This window comes from Cyprinodon tularosa, unplaced genomic scaffold, assembly GCF_016077235.1.
Source record: "Cyprinodon tularosa strain WSP-4 unplaced genomic scaffold, ASM1607723v1 ctg240, whole genome shotgun sequence".
NCBI classification, from domain to species: domain Eukaryota; kingdom Metazoa; phylum Chordata; class Actinopteri; order Cyprinodontiformes; family Cyprinodontidae; genus Cyprinodon; species Cyprinodon tularosa.
In genome coordinates this window covers 161,992-182,524 of record NW_024038897.1, presented here as the reverse complement: position 1 = coordinate 182,524, position 20,533 = coordinate 161,992, and the positions used below count along the sequence as shown (strand labels likewise).

General features: G+C 39.1%; 1 protein-coding gene across 9 annotated transcripts in view; it reads right to left on the bottom strand.

Annotated features, from left to right (window-relative positions):
- Positions 1-354: 354 nt before the first annotated feature.
- pbx3b (pre-B-cell leukemia homeobox 3b) overlaps positions 355-20,533 on the bottom strand; it is an 81,535-nt gene continuing 61,356 nt past the window's right edge. For 2 of the 9 annotated variants that reach the window (XM_038287567.1, XM_038287568.1), the window contains exons 3-11: positions 18,834-19,075; positions 16,303-16,493; positions 14,193-14,328; positions 13,356-13,385; positions 8,403-8,568; positions 6,883-6,960; positions 6,336-6,448; positions 5,435-5,524; positions 355-1,584 (exon numbers count right to left, since the gene is read on the bottom strand). In XM_038287567.1, coding sequence (XP_038143495.1) covers positions 1,492-1,584; positions 5,435-5,524; positions 6,336-6,448; positions 6,883-6,960; positions 8,403-8,568; positions 13,356-13,385; positions 14,193-14,328; positions 16,303-16,493; positions 18,834-19,075 — 1,139 coding nt within the window. In that variant the 3' untranslated portion in view covers positions 355-1,491. The remainder of the gene's footprint in view (positions 1,585-5,434; positions 5,525-6,335; positions 6,449-6,882; positions 6,961-8,402; positions 8,569-13,355; positions 13,386-14,192; positions 14,329-16,302; positions 16,494-18,833; positions 19,076-20,533) is intronic. The other 7 variants (XM_038287569.1, XM_038287570.1, XM_038287571.1 and 4 more) reach the window with 5 other exon arrangements.

Below are 20,533 nucleotides of genomic sequence, written 5' to 3'. Positions count from 1 at the left end.
ACAACTACCACAAGGAAGACTTTTCTGTCCAGGGTGTAGTCTGGTTAGAAAGCAACACTAAACATCTTTAATACATTAGAATCACTGCCACAAATCATTTGTCATGACTTTTTTTCAGTTTCAGAATCACATACAATAGAAAGAAAAGAGAAAAAAGAAGTCTGGAACTCTGTTGAACAGAGCTGAAAATGTGCAGTTCTGAATACGGAAACCTCTATGCATTACACTTTTTATAGTGATTTTTTTTTTTTTTTTCCTGAATGATTTAGTAACAAGATGAGCAACATTCAAAATGTTTTTTTTTTTTATTCAATATTTACAACAGTTTAACTGTTTGGTGTTTATCACCCCCCCCCCCCCCCCTCAATAAAAGCCATTAACCAACAATTTCTTCCCAAGATCCCCGTCTTTTTAACCCCATTGTGTTAATATTATTTCTATTTTTTGTTTTTATTTTAAGTTGCAGTACAGCAACACCATTTTATTAAAAGATTAAAATATACATTAGATTACATAGCAAATTAAGAGTTTACACTGTTGTGAGATGTAATTAAAATAAGAAAAATGAAACCATTAAAAAAGGACCAGAAACTAAAGAAAGTAGGTATGGTGGTGATATTGTTTAGAGGTAGTAAGTGAGCACTCTAAGCTACTGAAATGTTGCAAATGATTGGTTTCTATGAATGAGGTAAGAAAGTGGTGTATTGATTGGTTGGATGTTTAATTACTCTTAAACTATATTATGTACAACTTTTCCAGCATAACGGGGCGGGCTCCTGTTCGCCCTGTCAGGATGATCTACTGAGGGGGCGCTTTGTTGGTTCCATAAGCAGTACAAAAGAAATGTTTACATATGTACAAAAAAACGTCAAATTATAAAATATGGAACCGTGTCATGTTTTAGTCAAGTAATCAATTAAGCTTCTTTATGTTCCACAGTTTGAATAGTCATTTTCTTGCACTCATATGCACAGTTGTAAGACAAAAAAATTTATCTTGAAAAGTAACTGTGAAGCTGCCGCCAAGCTGTCAGCCTAGGCATTGTTGAGTCGCCGGACAAGGCGGCAAGCACATTAGAACCAAAGAAACAGCTGCATTAATTGAAAGAAACGAAAGAGAAAGCTCAATTATTAAAATGCAGAGCGGCAATCCAACAGGGAATCGAACAAACGGGGCGTTTAAAATGTCATAAAATGTCATCTGGTTCATTTTGAGCAGAGCCGGAGATGTTTATCCTGAACATTTGTAGGTCAGTGAGTTTACCACTAAATAAAAAAAGGAGTAAAAAGCATGGTGATAACAGTTACTTCATGAAAAAAAAAAAAACAATAAGCGATCAGGAAACACTTGGTGTCCATAATGGAGGATGCCATTTTGCATGTGTGCACTGTGGCCAGCGGGAAATCTTAAGGAAAGTTGTTTTTTTTTATTCCTCCTCAGTGTTTGAGAAATGAAGAAGTCCATGCTGCGCTGCAGGGGAAGATGCTTTTTTCAGTTTGAGGTGTCCGAGTGCACACTTCCAGGTCCTTCTGTGGGAGAGATAACAGAAGATGGAGTCCTTGCAACTTGCCATCCTCCATTAGCCTGAGGCAATGAGGAAAAAAAAAGGAGAAAAATCGAGACTTGATTTAAAAACTGCTGCAAAAATTAAAGGAGTGGGAGAACTGAGACTATTTTAATTATTGTGTTAGATTACTTTAAAGCTATTTCTATCATCACACTTTATGTTTCAGATGAATCCACCTTTAATGTACAACAAATACAATAAGAGTTAATGCATGATGCAATTTTAAAATGAGGATTTATTTGATCCTATGAAAAAAATATTTACAAAAATTTGTATTTATGTTTTTATAACTGTGAAATGACCCATTTTCTTTTGTCGGTTTACATAGCTACAGTCAGGCCTAAATACTGCCTAACCAGTGGAAATCAGCTGTTTGATGGATCAATTCAACAACAAACAACCAAAGAGCAACATCTGTGGCATTGCTGGCCTCTTTGGCAAATATACAGTAGGGAATGTTCATTATTCAAAAGTAAAAAATGGACTCTGTTCTCTACCAGAAAATCCTGTAAAAAGAGATCTGGAGAGCTGCTTAAGTCCACCTGGGTTATTAGCAGGACAGCAATCTAGCCCATCAGCCAGTCCACTATTGATCGTGCTTTAAAAAGAGTATGGAGTGGCCTAGTCAAAGTCTGGAATTAATTTGACAGAGATGATGGGAAAACGCACCAAAGCAGCTGAATTAAAACTATTCTATGAAGTAAAGTTGGTCAAAACCCGGTCCAGAATTGTGAAAGACTTTATCCTCTTATAGCTAAACTATGGCAAACAGGTGTTTCAGCCTCCTTTCGGTTTAGGTGGTGATCACTTTTTACAGATGGCCATTTTGGTTTGATATAGTTACTTTTCCCCCTGATATGTGTAAACCATGTTAAACTGGAATTTATTTGATTTTGCTATGTCTAAGGCTTTTTTAAATGATTTAATAATTTGTCTGATAACAATAACATGAAGGAGCAACAAGCCAAGGCATCTTAAATGAGGCAAACCGATTTCCACAGAATTTTATCTCCATAAATTTTAAAACAGTGTGATTAGTCAAGTCTTTGTTTTTAGTGGCTTCAGCAAGAGACACAGAAATAAATTTGTCTCTTGTCTAAACCAATGGGAGCAGTCCCTGAAATCAGTGTCTAAGCAGATTTTAGCAACGGCCGACAGCTTGTCGCTACATATTCTCCTGTCAGTCAGGAAGAGGGAGGGCTCGACCAAGTGAGGTGGGGGCAGCTGAGTGAAAGTGACAAGGCAAGGCCTCTCCAAGAGAGCCAGCCCGACGATGCTTTGCTCCAGGCATGACCTAGCCTTTACTGGATCTCTCTACGTCACCATCAACAAAGCTAAAGGTTAGTCTTTGCAAATACATGTGGAAGTCGCTGGGTGGATTGTTTTATTTTTTGAAAAAAAGAAGGAAAAAGCAGCTTTGCTACAGTTATCCACCTTTTTTCTGCCTATATTTCGCCATATTTCCAGTGTAACTTGGTGTCTCTGCCTGCTTTAGCAAACCATCAGGTCTACAATGCAGACAGAAGTGAGAAACCTTATGAGAATGAGAAAAACACTTGATCCTGTTCAGAGCTGACATGCAAACAGAGCTGACAGCAAACCAGCATAAAACAGTGAAGCCAAGACAACCCTAATACTGAACTTCTAAAAATAAAGAAAAAAGAAAAAACGCAGTTATTTGTTTATATAACATTTTAATTCTGTTTCATAGAAATCCTTCTGTAATTTTCAGTAAGAGGTAAATGTTTTATTTTATTTTGATGCCTCAGCTCTGAGTGATATTTGAGTGTGTGTAGATTTTACCCAGAAGGCATGCGGTAACAATGTAAAGGGAGCAGCTCTGATATACTGCAGAGAGAAAGCTGTCGAATACCATTTCTCTCTCTCTCTCATTCGCTCCCTCACTCTTCTTCCTCCCTCATCAAGAAAATTAATCTTTACTCTAATGGCTTCAGATTATGCGTTGCTTTACAAAAAGGCGCCATATCTAACCTCATCAGGAAAGATGGAATTCATGTCTGGAAAAGGCTTCAGGCCATCACATGTTCATATTTTATAATGAGGAAAAGTACACCCAAAATTCTCTAAAGCATTTCAAAACAACAGAAATGCCGTGAAATATGCAGCAGCATGATGCATATTGATGCAGAACATTATAATATCGGGTAATAAAATAGGCGCATTGTCTAACATTAAACAGATCATTCTTCCACATTTAAACTTTGGTATTCTGGTGTTGGTAAATATCACCATAAAGCATTAGTTCTGTATTTATAAGAAAAGTTTTAAGCAATTTGAGTAACTTTCTAGAGAAGAAAGCATAGCTAAAAATCTGTAAAAACAAAAACTGTTTTCTTAACCTTAAAATATTTTTTGAATTTTATACCACTCTGCTTTTACATTTGGCATTCACTCAAAAAATAAACCCTTGCTCTGTTTAACAGGTATCTGCCATCTCCTCCTAGCTTATTTTAAAGGCTTTAATGCAAAAATGGTTAAAGATTTATAAAACAGCCTTACCTTAAAACGCTAACAGATTTTTTTCGATATAGATTTTTTTAAGGAAATAGTTTACAGTAGGCCCTAAGTTTCTAGGCAGACATAATTTTTTGGTGAGTTTGTATAAGAGCAAAGAAAACCTTTAGTAATTTGTGTAGTCTAGGTCAGGCATCCCGAACCTCGGTCCTGGAGGCCCCGCTGTCCTGCAGGTTTTAGAGCTTTCTCTGCTTTAGCACAGCTGATTATAAAGATTGCAGTAGACCAAAAGCCTGTTAATCAGCTTTCAATTAAAATCAGCTTTGCTGGAGCAAGGAAACCTCTAAAACCTGCAGGACAGCGGGCCTCCAGGACCGAGGTTGGGGATGCCTGGTTTAGGGTATGCGTTCATACAGTTGACAAAGTAGCCAACATCACAATACCAGTAAAACATTAACATTGCTCTGATTCAAGGATCCAGGGCAGCTAATATATTTGGTCTTGACCCCCTTTAAAGAAGCTTTAGCCTTGTCAAGAAAATCTGGGATTACATTTAATTAAGACTAGTAGCTAAAAACCAGATTTGCTACTATCCCTTAACAGTATACTTGATTTAAGCGGGGCATACACTGTACGTTTTTTTGCCCTTTTTGGGCTAACTTTCCAGTCGTACGAGAATCTTTCGAACAGGCCGACTTTCAGCCTGATCATGCGTTGTGTAGTGTACAGAGGGTAACAAGGGGCGATCAGCCTCTCATGACCACCTCCCACTCGGGAATCATGAGGTCACGAGAAAATCAAACATGTTTAAAAGTCTGTCGGATGTTCATTCATTCATTCATGTTCAATCATTCAGCGGGCATCCGCAAACAAGGATTCTTCTTCTTCTACCTTTCAAATGATAGCACAGAAGCATAGCGGGGGGTGCAATGAGTAAAATGGAGTTCCTTCTGTAAAACTGACAGACCGTATCAGCCCCGTTTGCTCAGCCATGTCTTTGTCCAAATACGTCGTCGCCTTTTCTTTTTAGGGCTTTCAGCACAAAATTGCACAAATTGCCAAGGCAGCGCGTTTCTCTCTAGTGAACCTCATATTCCTCTTCTATTCATTGGGCTTCCGAATAGATGAGTCCGAGTAGCGCCATCTCACTGCGGAGCTCAGTCTGACGTCGTTTTTAGACGTACAGTGTGAGCAGGTAGATCGCATCAGAGCGTCGTGCAACACAGTGTAAGAACATACATCCTGAGCTGTGAACTCACACTGTACGACGAAACCCTGCGTTGTAGCATCGTGCAACGATTGAAAAAATCGCACAGTGTATGCCCGGCTTAAGGCAGCAGTATTACAGAGGGTGGGGGTCTTGTATCACTAAATAATGGAGATGAAACTTACATTTAGGCCATGTGGACTATACATGGTGTTTCCTGCCAGAGCATCATTGTATCCTGCCGTCTGACTGATAACATGGCGCAGGGTATCCACCTGAATGGGGAAAAAAGGTGCACAAACTGGTCAGTTTGATGTCTTCCAGTAGTTCAAATAAAACTGAAAACATGCTAGAAGAAGCAGGAGATGCTAAGTCGTGTAAAATCAAAAGCTTTAAAAACAGGCTCCCAACACAGCCAGAGTTCTAAATAGCTAACAGATTATCTTAGGAGGTGAAGCATATGAATGAAATGAGCATGCTTAGATGTAATGTCCTGGACTGAATCTATGGGTGGAGAAACAGGAAAAATCATAATAAAGCAAATAAAGAAAGCCAAAACGAAACCAATGGTATGTGTAACGTCTGGTTTACCAGAGTTGATACTCTGTAGGTTGATTAAATACAAAAATAAATCCACAAGATAGAAGACATTAACCACAAACAATTGTAAAATGAGACAGAAGGACAGAAACACAGCACAGGAAGAAAGGGGGACGTAGTACCATAGAAACCCATTACCAAACCCAAGAGCCCAAGTCAAAGCCAAATGCATTCACAAAACGTTTGAGACCAGGAAACTGTTTCCTGGTACGGAAGCAGTGGCGTGGGATTATATTTTGGCTGCCAAAATATTCCTACCAAAGCGAAAAAGTCAGTAAACACTTCATACAGCAGGATATCATTGGAGGCCTTCGTGGGTAATTTGAGCTGCCTTCACATGAGCAGCATGTTTTTTTCCCTTATTTCAATTTTTTTGCTTGTTTTATTGTGCTTTAGACTGCACTGTGGATGGCTCAGTACACAGGCAAGACAAGGACAGTTCTCTGTGGTGACATCTCAGGAACTGTCCCTGATTGTTGGTCCTACCTGTGACTGTACATTGGCTCCGACTTGTGCCCCTTGGTAAGAATCCCCATTCAGACTCTGCATGCTCAAGAACATGTCCCCAGTGTTTGGGAGGCTAAAAGAACCTGAAGAACCTGGAAAGGGAAGATGTAAGTGGCTGAATACATGAGAGGGCTATAAAGGGAGAAGCAAAGACACACACCCGCCCACGCACAAGTGACACAAGACACACAGCACGCGTGCGTCTGTAAAAACAAACCCAAATCAGGCAGACAAGTACACAGAAGAAAGTCTCCACAGAGCAAGCAACTACGAGGGCGGAGGAAGGGAAGCGAGGAGCCAAACAGAGGAGGAACGAAAAGCAGAAGGACCAAATATCTCATGACGAATGTGGTGAACACAAATGGGATGAGGATCACAAGACACACAGGGGGGACCGGCTCTACATGTGGTTTGGTTGCCTGAGCTCCCAATTGTTCCACATCAGCTACTTCCAGGCTAAATCTGACAGGGAGGCTTCGTATGGTACATGACAAAGACAATAAGAAGCTTATGAAAAGAGCAGTACCAGTAAACATGTTGCTTAAAAGAGTGTTTTTGCTCTCTGCAGAATCCAGCTGAAACTCTTCATCTTTCATCTGGAATCCTGGGTGCAAGAAAGAGGGACCACTTCATAAGCTCACCACATCCCATCGCAGGTCAGCCAAGTCCAACTCAGTTAAACATTACTCATAAAGAAATTACAAAACATACCCATCTTAGCTCTGTTTCTGTGTTTTAATGACTGTACAGTGCAGAAAAAAGGATTTCCACCCAAACAAACCAGCATCTAACTTGTTGTAAGAGCTTTTTGTCACAACTGTCATAAAATGATAACTAGCATCATAACTGAATCATCTCACAATTTTGACTGATTGGAAGTTAAGGTTTTTGAGGATAAATGGCTGATTTAATATGCCACCATGTCTTGGTTGGATTTAACGCCAGGCCACTTTAAAATCTTCATATTTTGGAGACACTCAGAGGTGGATCATTACTCTACTGCTTAAGTGAGTCTATGTTTAAGTTTATGAATTGATAGCTAAACATATTTGTCCGTTTTACACCAGATACAAATGAGTAATTTCTTACAAGTTCCATTTTAATCGAATCAGTTATTTAATCAAGATGTGATTCTTTCAGTACTTTAGATGCTTTAGAGTCATCTGTGACCTCCTGGAGGAGTCACCAGCGCACACTTGGATTAATTTTGGTTGGGGACGAACTCCTTGGTTTCCATTTTTTCTTTATTTGCGGCTTTCTGAGATCCCAAAGCCTTTGTAGATTGCTTTTTCTAACTGAAAGGATGACAATGATTTTTTTTTTAGATTAGAATGTGATGTAATGCTTTTTTATAGATTTTCTCTCTACTTCATGTCAGCTTTTTCTTTCAAAAGAAAGTCTTGAACGACAGGCAGATGTCCACGCTGGGTGTGGCTGGTGAAATTCATCATAAAGCTTTTTCCTGAAAATGAATTAAATCATCTTTAGAAAACATGTTTTGCATTTACAGGTAAAACCTTTGTTTTTATCTGAAAATGCTCTTAAGTATAACAAATTTACAAAGTTTAGTGTAAAAGCTAAATCGGAAGAAATGCTTTTTTCCCGCACTGTAGACTCAACATAATCTCATATTGCCCCTGATGTGATGCCCTCAGTGATTACTTACTTTTGTTCTTTTTTTTTATTTTAAACTATTCAGTTAGACTAAATGCCATTATCCTTACAAACAATAAGTTGGAAAAGTCAAGGGAAAACAAATCCCACAGCATCATTCTGAATACACTCCCTTTTTTCTTTATTACCCCCCAAAAACATGTGTTCTCGGTTCACAAGTCAGGAACGCTCTCTTTATGCATGAGTTTGCTTGGCATCAACTGTCTTATAGACAGGAGACACTGTGATCCCCAAGCTGGGAGCAGAGCCTGTCACTCTTGCCAGTGTGAATGGTGCATGAGTGAGTGTGGTAGAAAGGCAGCAGGTTTAGGACTGAGGCTGAGGGCACATCTTTAATCTATTCATGTTTATTCTATATGCAGGAGTGCCTACCAGAGTTGGGAGTGGTGGGGGAGTTGGCCTGGCTGTTCTGCACTGCAGCGGCTGCAGCGTGCGCCGCATTCACAGCAGTCTTGGCGGCATACAGGTTGGCCTCTTCCTGAAACTTGCCGATGTTTTTCTTGTATCGGATCCTTTTGTTGCCGAACCAGTTGGATACCTACGTGTGGGAGACAGAAGAGGGAGGAGGAGCAAGAGGAGTCAGACGTCAAGCAGCCACAGCAGCATGCATTCAGCAGTGTGATTGTTTCAAGATGTCATGTTTGGGTCCATCAAGTACCCAATTCCCAGCCTCTGCAGTGATGTCCGCCGGGTACACAAGCTAATTAAGCTGTAATCAGGAGCCACTTGTGTCCTCTCATGGATGGGAGCATGACACACTCCCACATCTGTCTTCTGACAAAATTAAAACACAAGAGGCTCCTATTGCACTAACATTAAAGTCTGTGTGACAATTTCTCTATCTGGTCTGATTTTAAAGGCTGGCAAAAGTTAGCGAAATTCAAATTTTTCGTTCTCAAAAGAATGCTTCCTGATTCCACTTCAGTAATTCTAGTTAAGTGACACCTCATGCAAGCAAAATTTATTCAAAAGAATAAAAATCAAGTTGATAAATAAAGGTGTTTGACATTTAGCTGGTGTAAAGCAACATGTCAGATTTTACAAAGACACATAAAAGCAGAGAATAAACAAAAATAAAATCAAGAAGTTAATCTCTCCTATTATCATATTATTCAAATACGATTAAAGATTCTTCTTCTGAACTGAAAATATTTATCTACAATATGGCAGGTTATTAAAACCATCCATCCATCCATCCATCCATCTTCCTCCGCTTATCCGGGGTCGGGTCGCGGGGGCAGCAGCTTAAGAAGGGAGGCCCAGACTTCCCTCTCCCCAGCCACTTCGTCCAGCTCTTCAGGAGGAACCCCAAGGCGTTCCCAGGCCAGCCGAGAAACATAGTCTCTCCAGCGTGTCCTGGGTCTTCCCCGGGGCCTCCCCCCGGTGGGACGTGCCCGGAACACCTCACCAGGGAGGCGTCCAGGAGGCATCCTAAACAGATGCCCAAGCCACCTATTAAAACCATAGGTTGTAATTTTTGTGTGTTTGTATGAATGCATACCATGTATATGGATTTCTTCTATATAACGTGCAGGAGAGTAAAGACTTGCAGCTACATGAAGCGCTTACACACAGTGATCAAAAAAAGACTAAAGCTCTGCAGGAACATAAGCTGTTTGCAATGTCACATATCAGTAGTGATTTTCTACAGACTGGAACTCATATCAATGTTTATGAAAGTTACGGTTTTAAAACTGTTCAAGTCTTCAGTTATGCTGCAGCTGAAAAACTGGTCACAAATTTCCTCAGTAATATAGAGTGTAACACAATACTGATACCCCTCCCTCACCTGTTGCTGCACACTTCCAGGAAAATACTTAATATTTTCTTTGATAAAAATGGCATCATCCATTACTTAAAGGAAATAAGTGTAAACCTGAAGTAAAGCTGCTCTTTTTTATTATGAGTCTCTTTTAAAAATAGAGCTGAAAAGATAAAAGTCGGATGTGTATCAAGCAGCCCTGCTACCTGGGATTATTATATTTGTGTTACCTGCTTCCATTTTGTTTCATCACTATTAAATAACATTTCCTATTTTAAGTTTTTACGCACATAAGAAAATGTATGAGATAAAAAACGTCATATGTTGGACATTCTGTACAATAAGTCTTTGAATGTTTATTGAAGTAATCTTATAGAGTCTCAATGATCTGGTCGTTTAAGCCTTTGAATGCCATCCTAAAATCCTAGTTGAGTCAGGAAAAGCATTCACCAAAAAAAGTTTGCCAGTCTGATGAATGAGCCATAATGGATGCTGAGCTAAATAAGGGAGCAGCAGAAAACACACAAGAATTAAGAGTAAATAAATGTATAGTAAAAATGTTACGGATTGAATTAATGTAAGCATATCAGTTAAAATGTCTTTCTTTCTCCTTAAATAAAAATCCAAATAAAGACTTTTTGTTTGGAATTATGGTTTAAATTGTACAAAGTTGTCTTTATAATCTTTTCATTTATTGACAACTTATAACCTACTGATGGCGACTAGCTAAGATTTATTTCTTGGTAATCCTACAGCTTTCAAATATTGTCACCAATTGTTTTTTCTGCCCAACAATTAAACAGCTTTATTTACTTATTTGGATTAATTTATTTAGCAGCATGATTTAGGATTAAATAACTTGTTGCCAGCTGAAGCGCTTTAATCTGTGCTCTACATCTTCTCCAAGGTAAATCCAGGTGGTGTATTTCGTTATTCATTTTCAAAGTTAATGCAAGACCCAAATTTCACAAGAAATAAATATGGTCAAATTAATCTTTGAATTTGATTAAAGCCATATCTAGTTCAGACATTATTTCATTGAAATGATGACATCCACAATCATTCCCTGAAAAGTTCTATAAAGAGTGAACCTTATGTGCGAATGCTGGCTCTGCAATAACAGCAGAATAATAATGAGATGATGCTTGTTTTTAATGGCCCTATAAATTAGAGTGTCTTGTCGCTGTGCTGCAGCCCCCCTCTCAGGCCCTTGCAGCCCACGGCTGGACCAGCCAAAGAGCAGCTGCCCCTAATGACGCTTTATTTAATTTCCACCCATGTGCTTAAATTTTAATATCCCTAGCAGCCCGCCAATGCTGTGGTGTAAAAACCGACTGGATTTGCAGGACATCAGATCATTTCTATCCTGCACGTCTCTGCGCTCTAAATCTTTAATATCTACGCAATTAAAATTAATGACCATTCAGGCGAGGCCCACAGTTGGCAGAGCTTCCTTGACATCAATTGTTTGATGGGTTTACCTAGAGGTTAAACTAACAAGCAAGGTTTAATTGGAAGCAATGAAAGCTCTGGCCATCATCCTTTTTACTTAACCTGCTTACAGTAGATTGTACGGCCAAACACCGTGCAATATTCTAGCCTATTTAGACGGCTCACATTGTGCCCACAAACCAATGAAAATCATAGAAATGTTTTCTAATGCTCATCACTCTGTTTAATTTAGCAAAATGCCCTGGCAGTGTATTAAACAAATCCACTTTTGTAAAAAGGAAAAAATATTTTTATTATCTTTTTATGAGTAGGCCATGCACTACTTTGGCCCAGATTATTACAGCAAAGGAGGAAACAGCCACCAAAATCTGCAACAGATTTTGACTGATTCACAGTTATAAATCTCATACTGTACTATTGTTATTTTTATTCTGTTTTTTTCCCTGTCTTCCATTAAGCATTTGACGACACTTTTCGTCAGCATTTCTCTACCCTGCACACAAATTAGTCTGGCTTTAGTTATCTTCATGTTTAGCCAAACACAATGCACTGCAGTGGAAGGTCTGTAGCAAAACTCAATCTGAAGAACTAATTCTCTTCAGTCTTGTGGGAAGTAGTGCATTCACCTTTATTCAGAGTTTGGGAAGAGTCAGATTCTTAGACTGCAGTGCTGAACATTAGCACCAATTGTATAATGGAAAGCATAAATGTGATACTCTTGCATAGAATGAAATCTACCTTGAACGCAGAGAAGCTGTTAATAATTAAAACCGCTTCAGCTTAGATCAGAAAAACATTCCTATTTTAGCTTCAATAACAGATCTTAAGGAATTGAATGCATTCTTTGAATCACAAATTAATTTCACCTCTGCACTGTAAAATTAAAATAATCTAATGCTCTTTTCCACTTAGGTAGGATCCAGTTATGTCTGAACTTAAAGTATTTATTTTCAAAGTGAAACCAATGTATGCACATGAAACAAAAGACATAATAGTAAAATATTTTCTCTAAACTTTCCCAGCCTAAAATGAAGGCCGAAGGATTTCAAGAGTCTATGAATCAAGATGAATTTGAAATTCTTTGGATTTCTGAAATTTTTCTTTTGTGTCATACAAAGAGATTTTTCTGTATTGGTTTTGATACGTCTCCCTGCTCATGGTGCAGCTCTATAACTGCCTTTGTTTAGCATCCAGCTAAATTTTCTATGTAAAGGGCACTGGGTCAACATAATGGGAAATCTGTAGAAAAATATTGCAGTACACTGATCAGGTAGATGTTGGGTGGGGGTCGCGAGGTTGATAAAAAATTGCTGCTAAAACTTATCTCTGTTTTGTGACCCACTTGTGCTGAAGAGTTTAATAAAAATAGTTCAGGGAAAATAATCTAAATATTTATATCTTGTTGTGAACAGAACAAGCAAGCGTGCATGGACTGGTCAAATCTTTTCTGAATCATTAATAACTAAGCAAAGAATAATTTATAGAAGTTCAAAATACACAAAGCTTTCGCTGTATTTTTAAAATTAAAATATGTAGCTAAAATCTAGAAGGTTTGGCGTGCACTCATCGAGAAAATCCTTTTAAAAAAGTCAATTTAGGTACTTAAGATAATCAAATAAAATCAACAAAGTGGAAAAAAAATTTAAGTTTTTTTTTTCTCCACTTAAGTACAGTGAAAGAAAGCCCTGTTTGGAGAAACATGAATAAAAACACAAACCAAAATAAATGTTATTATTGATTAACCAAAAACAAATAAATAAACAAAACCATAAAAAACTAATAAATCATAATAATTAATGACTAAAGAGGAATGTGACACATCGTTACACACAATATGGTGATTAACTGGGTGTGATGCAGTCAGAGAGCTGTGAGACTTGCAGGTAAACTGTTGGTAAATGCTAAATATTACCATTCAATCAGTAATGGTAAAGTCAAACTTTCACATTCTTTTCTCTAACATTAGCATTGATCCGTGTGTGAGAGGGGAAAAGGTTCGGTGCAGTGGAGGAAACTGTAATCCTACAACATTCAAAAATAAAACAATCAAAACAAATAAAAGGAGGTTCAAAGAACATGAAAACAGTGGATCAGGAGAGGTTATGACATACCTGTGATACTGTGATGGTGCTTCCCACCCCCTGAAGGCAAAAAAGAATGGGCTTTTACAGTATCTGACTCTTCATGACTACACTCAATATACCCCCTCCCCACACACACAAAACACTGCAGATAATTGTATAGATTCATGTTTCCACGTTATTGTGTCTCTTAGGGACAGCCACAGAACAACAGAGGATAGAAATCTTTATAGTAGTCACAATCACAGCAGAACAAAAAAAAGGAGACCACAGGATAATAATACTTTGGATGTGTAGGGGGTTGTTGTTGGATATGAGGGATATTGCCTTCAGGTGTACCAATGAGGAGGATATGATCTATAGAAAGAGGGAAAGCCTCATCTTTAAAGGGGTAACAATGAATTAGCAGACTCCTACCAGGCCACTTGAAGGTAAAACATACGAATAAAAACCAAATTTCACCTAGAGTTTTGAAGCACCAGCCTTTAACTTATTTTTTTATATGTAATGGATGATGCCATTTTTATCTTCCCAGCCTACGACCTGAATGACTGACCGGGCAAATGAGAGAGAGAGGGAAGGAGGAAACAGGTTGGGAGTGAGAGGGAAAACTGTCAGGGGGCCCCACAGTAAGGAAGGACAGCATAGTGCTATGATTGAGGCAAAGATGATATAGGCCTCCCTTCCCAGTGGCCCTGCTCTGACTGACTGGGACCAGGCCTTGACTGAAGCATCATTAGGCAGTCACAATGCCAAGGTTAGCAGAGGACATTGTGTCTGGATGGTGTGACCCACTGTGACGGTCCCTCTAGGCTCCCCCCTACCTCGTTTTGCCCAGCAGCCCACTGTTAAAGGAGCGGTACCCACCTGGGAAACGGTGATGCTGCACTTCTTGGCCAGCTCCTCTTTAGCCTCCTCGCTCGGGTACGGGTTGCTGAGGTGCGAGTAGAAATATTCGTTCAAAATTTCTGTTGCCTGCTTGCTGAAGTTTCTCCTTTTTCGCCTGAGTGAAGAACAAAAAGAAGAAAACGGACAGAGAAAAGGGCCTGTTAGCAAAACCAGCGTGAACCCGTCCAGTTTTGACTGCACAATCAGTTTCACACATAAATGGTGAAAATAATGAGGAATTGTTTTTAAGGGCCTCTGGGAGTATAAAATTGTGGCCTGCATTTAGAAAAGAGCAATCTTGGACCCCAATAAGCTGACACACACACAAATGCACCCAGTCTCAAAACACATAGAATGCTTAATTTGGTCTGTGGGTCTCCAATCCCCAGTCCAAGCGTGTAATGTGGAGAGTTTAGTGCAGCGGATGGGTGGACTTCGTGATGGAGCGCAAAAGCCCAGTCGGAGTGCATCTCAGTGCATTATAGAAATTACGGCATGCACAGTTGAGCATTGCTCCTGAAGTGCCACGGCCCTGGGTTCTACAGCAGAAACAAGGAAAACTCTAACAAGATCTGGGTCCCCTTCCCTCCCAAGGGCACTACTTATCATGTTGTTGAGCATTTGCTTATTTTGCCTTGTTTACCGCAGGCGGCGGGCAGCAAATGTGCTTCCACTCGGCTTGTTTGGCCAGAACTTGTGCGCGCGGTTCCACGCTACACGGATACTGTTAGTGATTAGAGTAATCCACAACACCTGCTGATGACCTCCCTTCCATCCATTACCTCAGGACTCGGCCCCATTTCATTCGGTCCTAACTGCTCTCAGGTGTAGAGCGGAGATTGTCTTCAAAAAGGATAATGTATGGGACATGGATGTAATTAAATTCATGCATCTCTGTTGTGCTCCAGATCCACACATCCGTGGATATAAAATGTGTAAAAACTTCACTTTTTTGTTAGTTATGCTAATAAATGTGACTAATATCATAATTAATTCATTGTATCCATATTTAATGGGACATTTATCCCAAAAACAAACAGATCTGTCTGGTGGATATATAGTGATTTAAAGGTGCAACAGCCATATTCCTCTAAACTAAAACCTTTTAATTCAATCTCATTCTTCTTAAGAAGCGATCCATCATTATCTAACTTCTTAATTTGTTTACAAACTCTGGCTTCTGAAAGTTCTTTATGTCTATAAGACTTACGCTTCAATTCAATTGGTTCAAGTAATATAGTACTTCATTAATTCTTAAGGCAAATTCAATTTAATAACTCATCTGCTTTTTTTTTTTCAAAAGTTGTTTCAGATGTTGATAGATGTAGGAAGCATCTTCTGTATCCGTCTGCCTTGCACCACATCTGGAGAAGCCCTAAAGCTATTAAACTTTTAAGATGTCGGCTTAAGTGACTTTAGAGCTTTTCTGACAGATCTTCTGGACTCTGGCTAGGGCATTTCATTATTGTTTTCAGGGTTTTTTGTTTGTAATTTTATTTGTTTGAACTTACTGTGACATAAAAAATGAAATCCTTTTTCTTTGGTTCTCTTGATGACATTTGAAGGTTTGCGGACAAAACTGACCGATATTTAAAACTATTGATGATTTTTTTTCTACCTTTAGAAAAAAAGGGTCATGTGAGAATATGGCATGATGCAGCCACCACCGTGGTTCACTGTGGGAATTGTGCTCCTATAGATAATAAGTGAAAAATGAGCAATCATTGTAGTAATCCTACTAAAATATTTGAACTTTACTAACAGGTCGCTGGATTCTGTATTACTGATGGTCGGTTGTGAGGAAGACTAAATGTTAATACTGAATCTTAAGAGGTTTCAACAAAGTTTTAGATTATGTGTGGACAAAATTTTGCATGCGAATTATAATTTAACTTTTTCTGATTTGTTTTCTCTTTAATTGATGTGTTTTCAACTTGATTAATTCAATATACAGATTAAAAAGTGCCAAATGTTTAGCAATGATTTCTCAAGCTAAATATCTTTGACATCCCAAAACCTGGCATTTTAATAGCAGTGTGTATTGTCTTTATATCCACAACTGTTTGCTAAACACTCCCATTCTACAGACCTGGCATCAAGGAATCTGGAGCGCAGGATCATGACAGCCTCACAGGTGCTCTGCTTCAGCTGCATCTGGATGGAGCTGAACTTGCGGTGGATTATTCCCACCATGCGCTCGATCTCTTTGGGCGAAATGGGCCGCGTGCGGGATTGTTCCCTCAGCAGGTTCATCACATGGGTAGTGAACTCGTTACATGCCTGAAGGAAACAGAAAGGCATAAACACCCAAAGTGACTAATCTGTAATCTCAGACATAAAGAAAAAAAGCTGCTGATTGATTTTCCAAAATGTATCTAATATTTTAATTTGACAAATGAACTTCAGCAGGGTGCTCATGTGACTCTGATGACGTGATAGATGAAGTCATTTTTTCAATAAATGCACATTTGCAGTTTTTGCTTGGCCATAATGCAATGCGAACTCAAACAGGCCTCGGTTAAACCAGTAGTTCATACAAGATTAATTAGAATAACTCATTTACGCAGTGCACACTTTAGCTCATTACTCTAAGTAAAATTCGTTAAGTATTTACATTTAGATAATTAAAACACAGAAACACCCTCAAGAAAGATGCATTTACTCCGGGCAAAGTGTTGTGTACCCCTGCACCTCCTCTCGCAAAGCAGAGTAAATTAGTCTAATTTAGCTCAGTGGCTTGCTGAGGCATCACTGTTACACCTTTTCTTTTAACCCATAATGCCTCAGTGCTTAATGGGAGGCTGAAAGTGCCAGGTGAAGGAGCTCTTCATACTTTTTATTGAACAAAGATGACGAGTATAATCCTTGGGATCTCTATAATCATCTAGAACGCAGTGCATAATACCGCAATTTGTTTTCCTGAGCTGTTCTCTCTCATCACATTACCAGAAATGTTCGCAGTAATGGAGGGCATAAGCTGTTCTCACTGCAGCAGCCTAAACTCTGCTCTATAGCTCCACATCCCCATGAGGAAGACATGCATAAAGTTTTAATAGTTAAAAAGAACATGGATAAAATTGGTACTTAACAGGAAACAGGGTGAAATAGACGGGCTGTTAACATTTCATCACATTACAATTATGCACTTTAACAGTATCTGCAGAGTTGTGGCTTTCAGAATGTTAAAATCCAGTGAACTAGTTGTTTTGAGGACACAACTAGTCTATAATCTAATCTCAGTTTAAATCCAGCTGTTTTGTGAAGGCATTCCTCCCTGATCATATCGGACAGATCAGGGAGGAAACTGTGGAAAAGCTTCATAGTATTCCAGACTTTAAAGATTTCACAGATGACACTTTAATCCATCATTTGATTAAAGCAAGGTAGAGCACTGCAAACCTGCCAAATCATTGCTATAGGAGATCGACAGATACAGTTTTTTTTTTTTTTTTTTTTTTTTAAAGGCAGATGCAAATGGTGATTTTTTTGGGATTAGACTAAATCATCCCTGATATATACTGCTGATTTTTGGAGTCATTTTTGAAGCTACTTTTTTCTTCCTTCATATACACGATAAAAATGATGAAATGATAAAAAAAAAAACGTCTCATAAGTTTCAATTTAAGCAAAAAAAGAAAAAAAGAAACATTTATTGACACGTATCAAAAGATTAGCAATGGATATCAAATGGAGGGAGCAGAAATGCATGAGTTTCTGGTGATCTCAGGGCATGGCTGCTGTATTCAACAAATTAGCTAACTTACAGTATGCATGTATCGGCAGATGCTAATACAGGGTTCCTACAGCATAAGGCAAGGTAAATTCAAGACTTTTTAAGGCTTTTTAATGCCACTTGAAATAAAAATTTAAGACCAAATTCACAAGAAACACAAGAAAAATCTACATGCGACAACTTAACCCAAAGGTTTATTTTAACATAAACCACTGCACTAATTTTTCAGATTTTGAAAAGCTTCCCATACAGGAAGAAAGCTAAAAACACACAAATGACAGATATATTTGAACAATTATTTAACTGAATTCACAAACTTTGTTTTAGCAGGGAACAAAACAAATCAGTTTTAAAGCCACAGCATAACCAGTGCTAAGTCTTTTTTGCAGCTATTTTTCTTTGTATGGTTTTCTTAGTACGTTTGACTGATTTAAGACATTTTAATACTAATAAAGGCCTTAGTTTTATTTTAAAGAATTCAATGCCTTTTAAGACTTTTTAAGGACCCGCGGGAACCCTGTAATACAAGAAGAAAATCTATCTGCTGACTGATTTAGTGGTCTACTCTTAACGGCTGTCCACCTAATCTGAAAGGGTGGACAAGGAGAGCACTGATCAAAGAAGCAACCAAGAGGCATTGTCTTTGGAGGAGCAGCAGAAATCCACAGCTCAGCTGGGAGAATATGTCGTCAAGTCGACTTTATGTCATACACTTTTAAATTGGGAAAAAAAGAAAACTAGAGCAGCTTGACAGAGCAGGCATCTGGAAGAAGGTGCTTTGTTCCAATGAGACCAAAATGTAACTTTCTTTCCACATGCAAAACATTGTTTGGTAGAAAATCCTTACTTCACAACACATAGCACAACAACAAGAAAAAAAGCATTACCTGCTCATATTTCTCTAGCTCTGTGTGGTAGATCTGTCTGATCTGTGTGAGTTTGGCTCTGTAGTCAGAATGTTCGATAGAGTTGTCGGCCGCCCCGCCCGAGGCAGCGGCTGCAGCCGCGGCTGCAGCTGAGCCGCCACCTTTCTCCGGTCCCGCCACTCCCTCTGCCAGCAACATGTTATCTAAACGCATAAGCTGGGGGTCTGGAGGGTCCTCCTCTTGGGCACCCCGGATGCTGAGACCTGCAGCAGCACATAAAAAAAAAAGAGAAAAACCTTCAGCAAATGCCTTTCAGAGAAACACCTTACAAAGCTGTAAGAATTATACAAAAGAAACACTAAACAGTTAAGTGCAATTAAATGCATTCCATCTCTAGTCTCCCATGCTGTGAATTCTTCCTCTCAGGTATGAATTGAGCGCCTTGTGTGTATGTGCTCATTCCTGTCGCCTGCATCTATGTCTGTTCTCTTTTATTTACACACTGCGCTGCACACTGTGTGTTCAGGAAAGCAGACATGACAGCAACATCCATAAACTGACAAATGCTCGATAGTGAAGTGGCACTTCTACTCTGCAAAAGGATGCTAAACAGGAGGCTATACCAACTGTAAGTCTCTCTGTCTTCCTAGAACCGACTGAGGGAATTCCACAGTCAATGTTCTTATTTTGGATGAGCTTTAATTTTTTTCAAGGCCTAAATTTAGCAGCATTAATGAAACACACTGCAGAGAGAATAAATTCCTCACATAGCAAGACAAGCACCAAGTCAGTCGTATGCAAAGTGTCCATTTGTAAACTGTGCTTTTGCTCCCAGATCCTGCTGTTTGTTTCTCTTGGTTGCCTGTCTCGGCAGCCTCTCAGCACTTCCTAATCACACAGCAGATAGCATACATTCACACCTGGGTGCACTGGCACTGCAGCCACAATGCCAGGGCTTTCCACAGAGTAAACAAACACAAAAACACTGCAGGTCAAGATTACAGCAAAAAAACAAGCACGAGCCCAGTAAGTGGATAAAAAGGCGGTTCAATTGGCAGTAAATACTTAGTGGCCACTCCAATGTTGTGATCGTCGGAGTTGTTTGGATTCAATAATCCCTCTCGCAATTCAGGGATTTTTTAACAGCTCATTACAGCTTCATTAAGATATGGGCAACCTCTGGAGTCTAAATGGGGAGACTAAAGGCTCTATTGTGTCAGCTAGTGGGTACAATCTTAGAGAAGCCCAACTAATAGGACATAGTGGTTTTAAATGTGGTTAATGTGGCTTACTACCCAGGGTGCAATAACATGGGGGAGGGAACAAACATTCATGAAGTTTCAGAGCAATGTTTTTGTTTTTTTGACTGATATATTTAGGTACTTAATGAGCAATAATTCTCTGTGTTGTTTATAATTAGTGACCATGGCTGGTTCAAAGCATTGAAATATGGATTTCACGACTGTTAGAGCAATCTGTACTGAAATTACTCCTCTTTACTCTAAACTAGTGTTGCGCCGATGCCATTTTTTGGCCCCGATACTGATACCCGATACCTGGCTGTGCAGTATCGGCCAATACCGATACCATGATAATGTAAAATAATTGCCATCATGGCTTTGTCAAGCTGCTGCCTACCTTTGTGAGGCAGGAAAATCTAATACAAAGTGAATCCAGTAGAACTTTTTATTGCCTACCAGGAGTGGGTGACAATAGTTGAA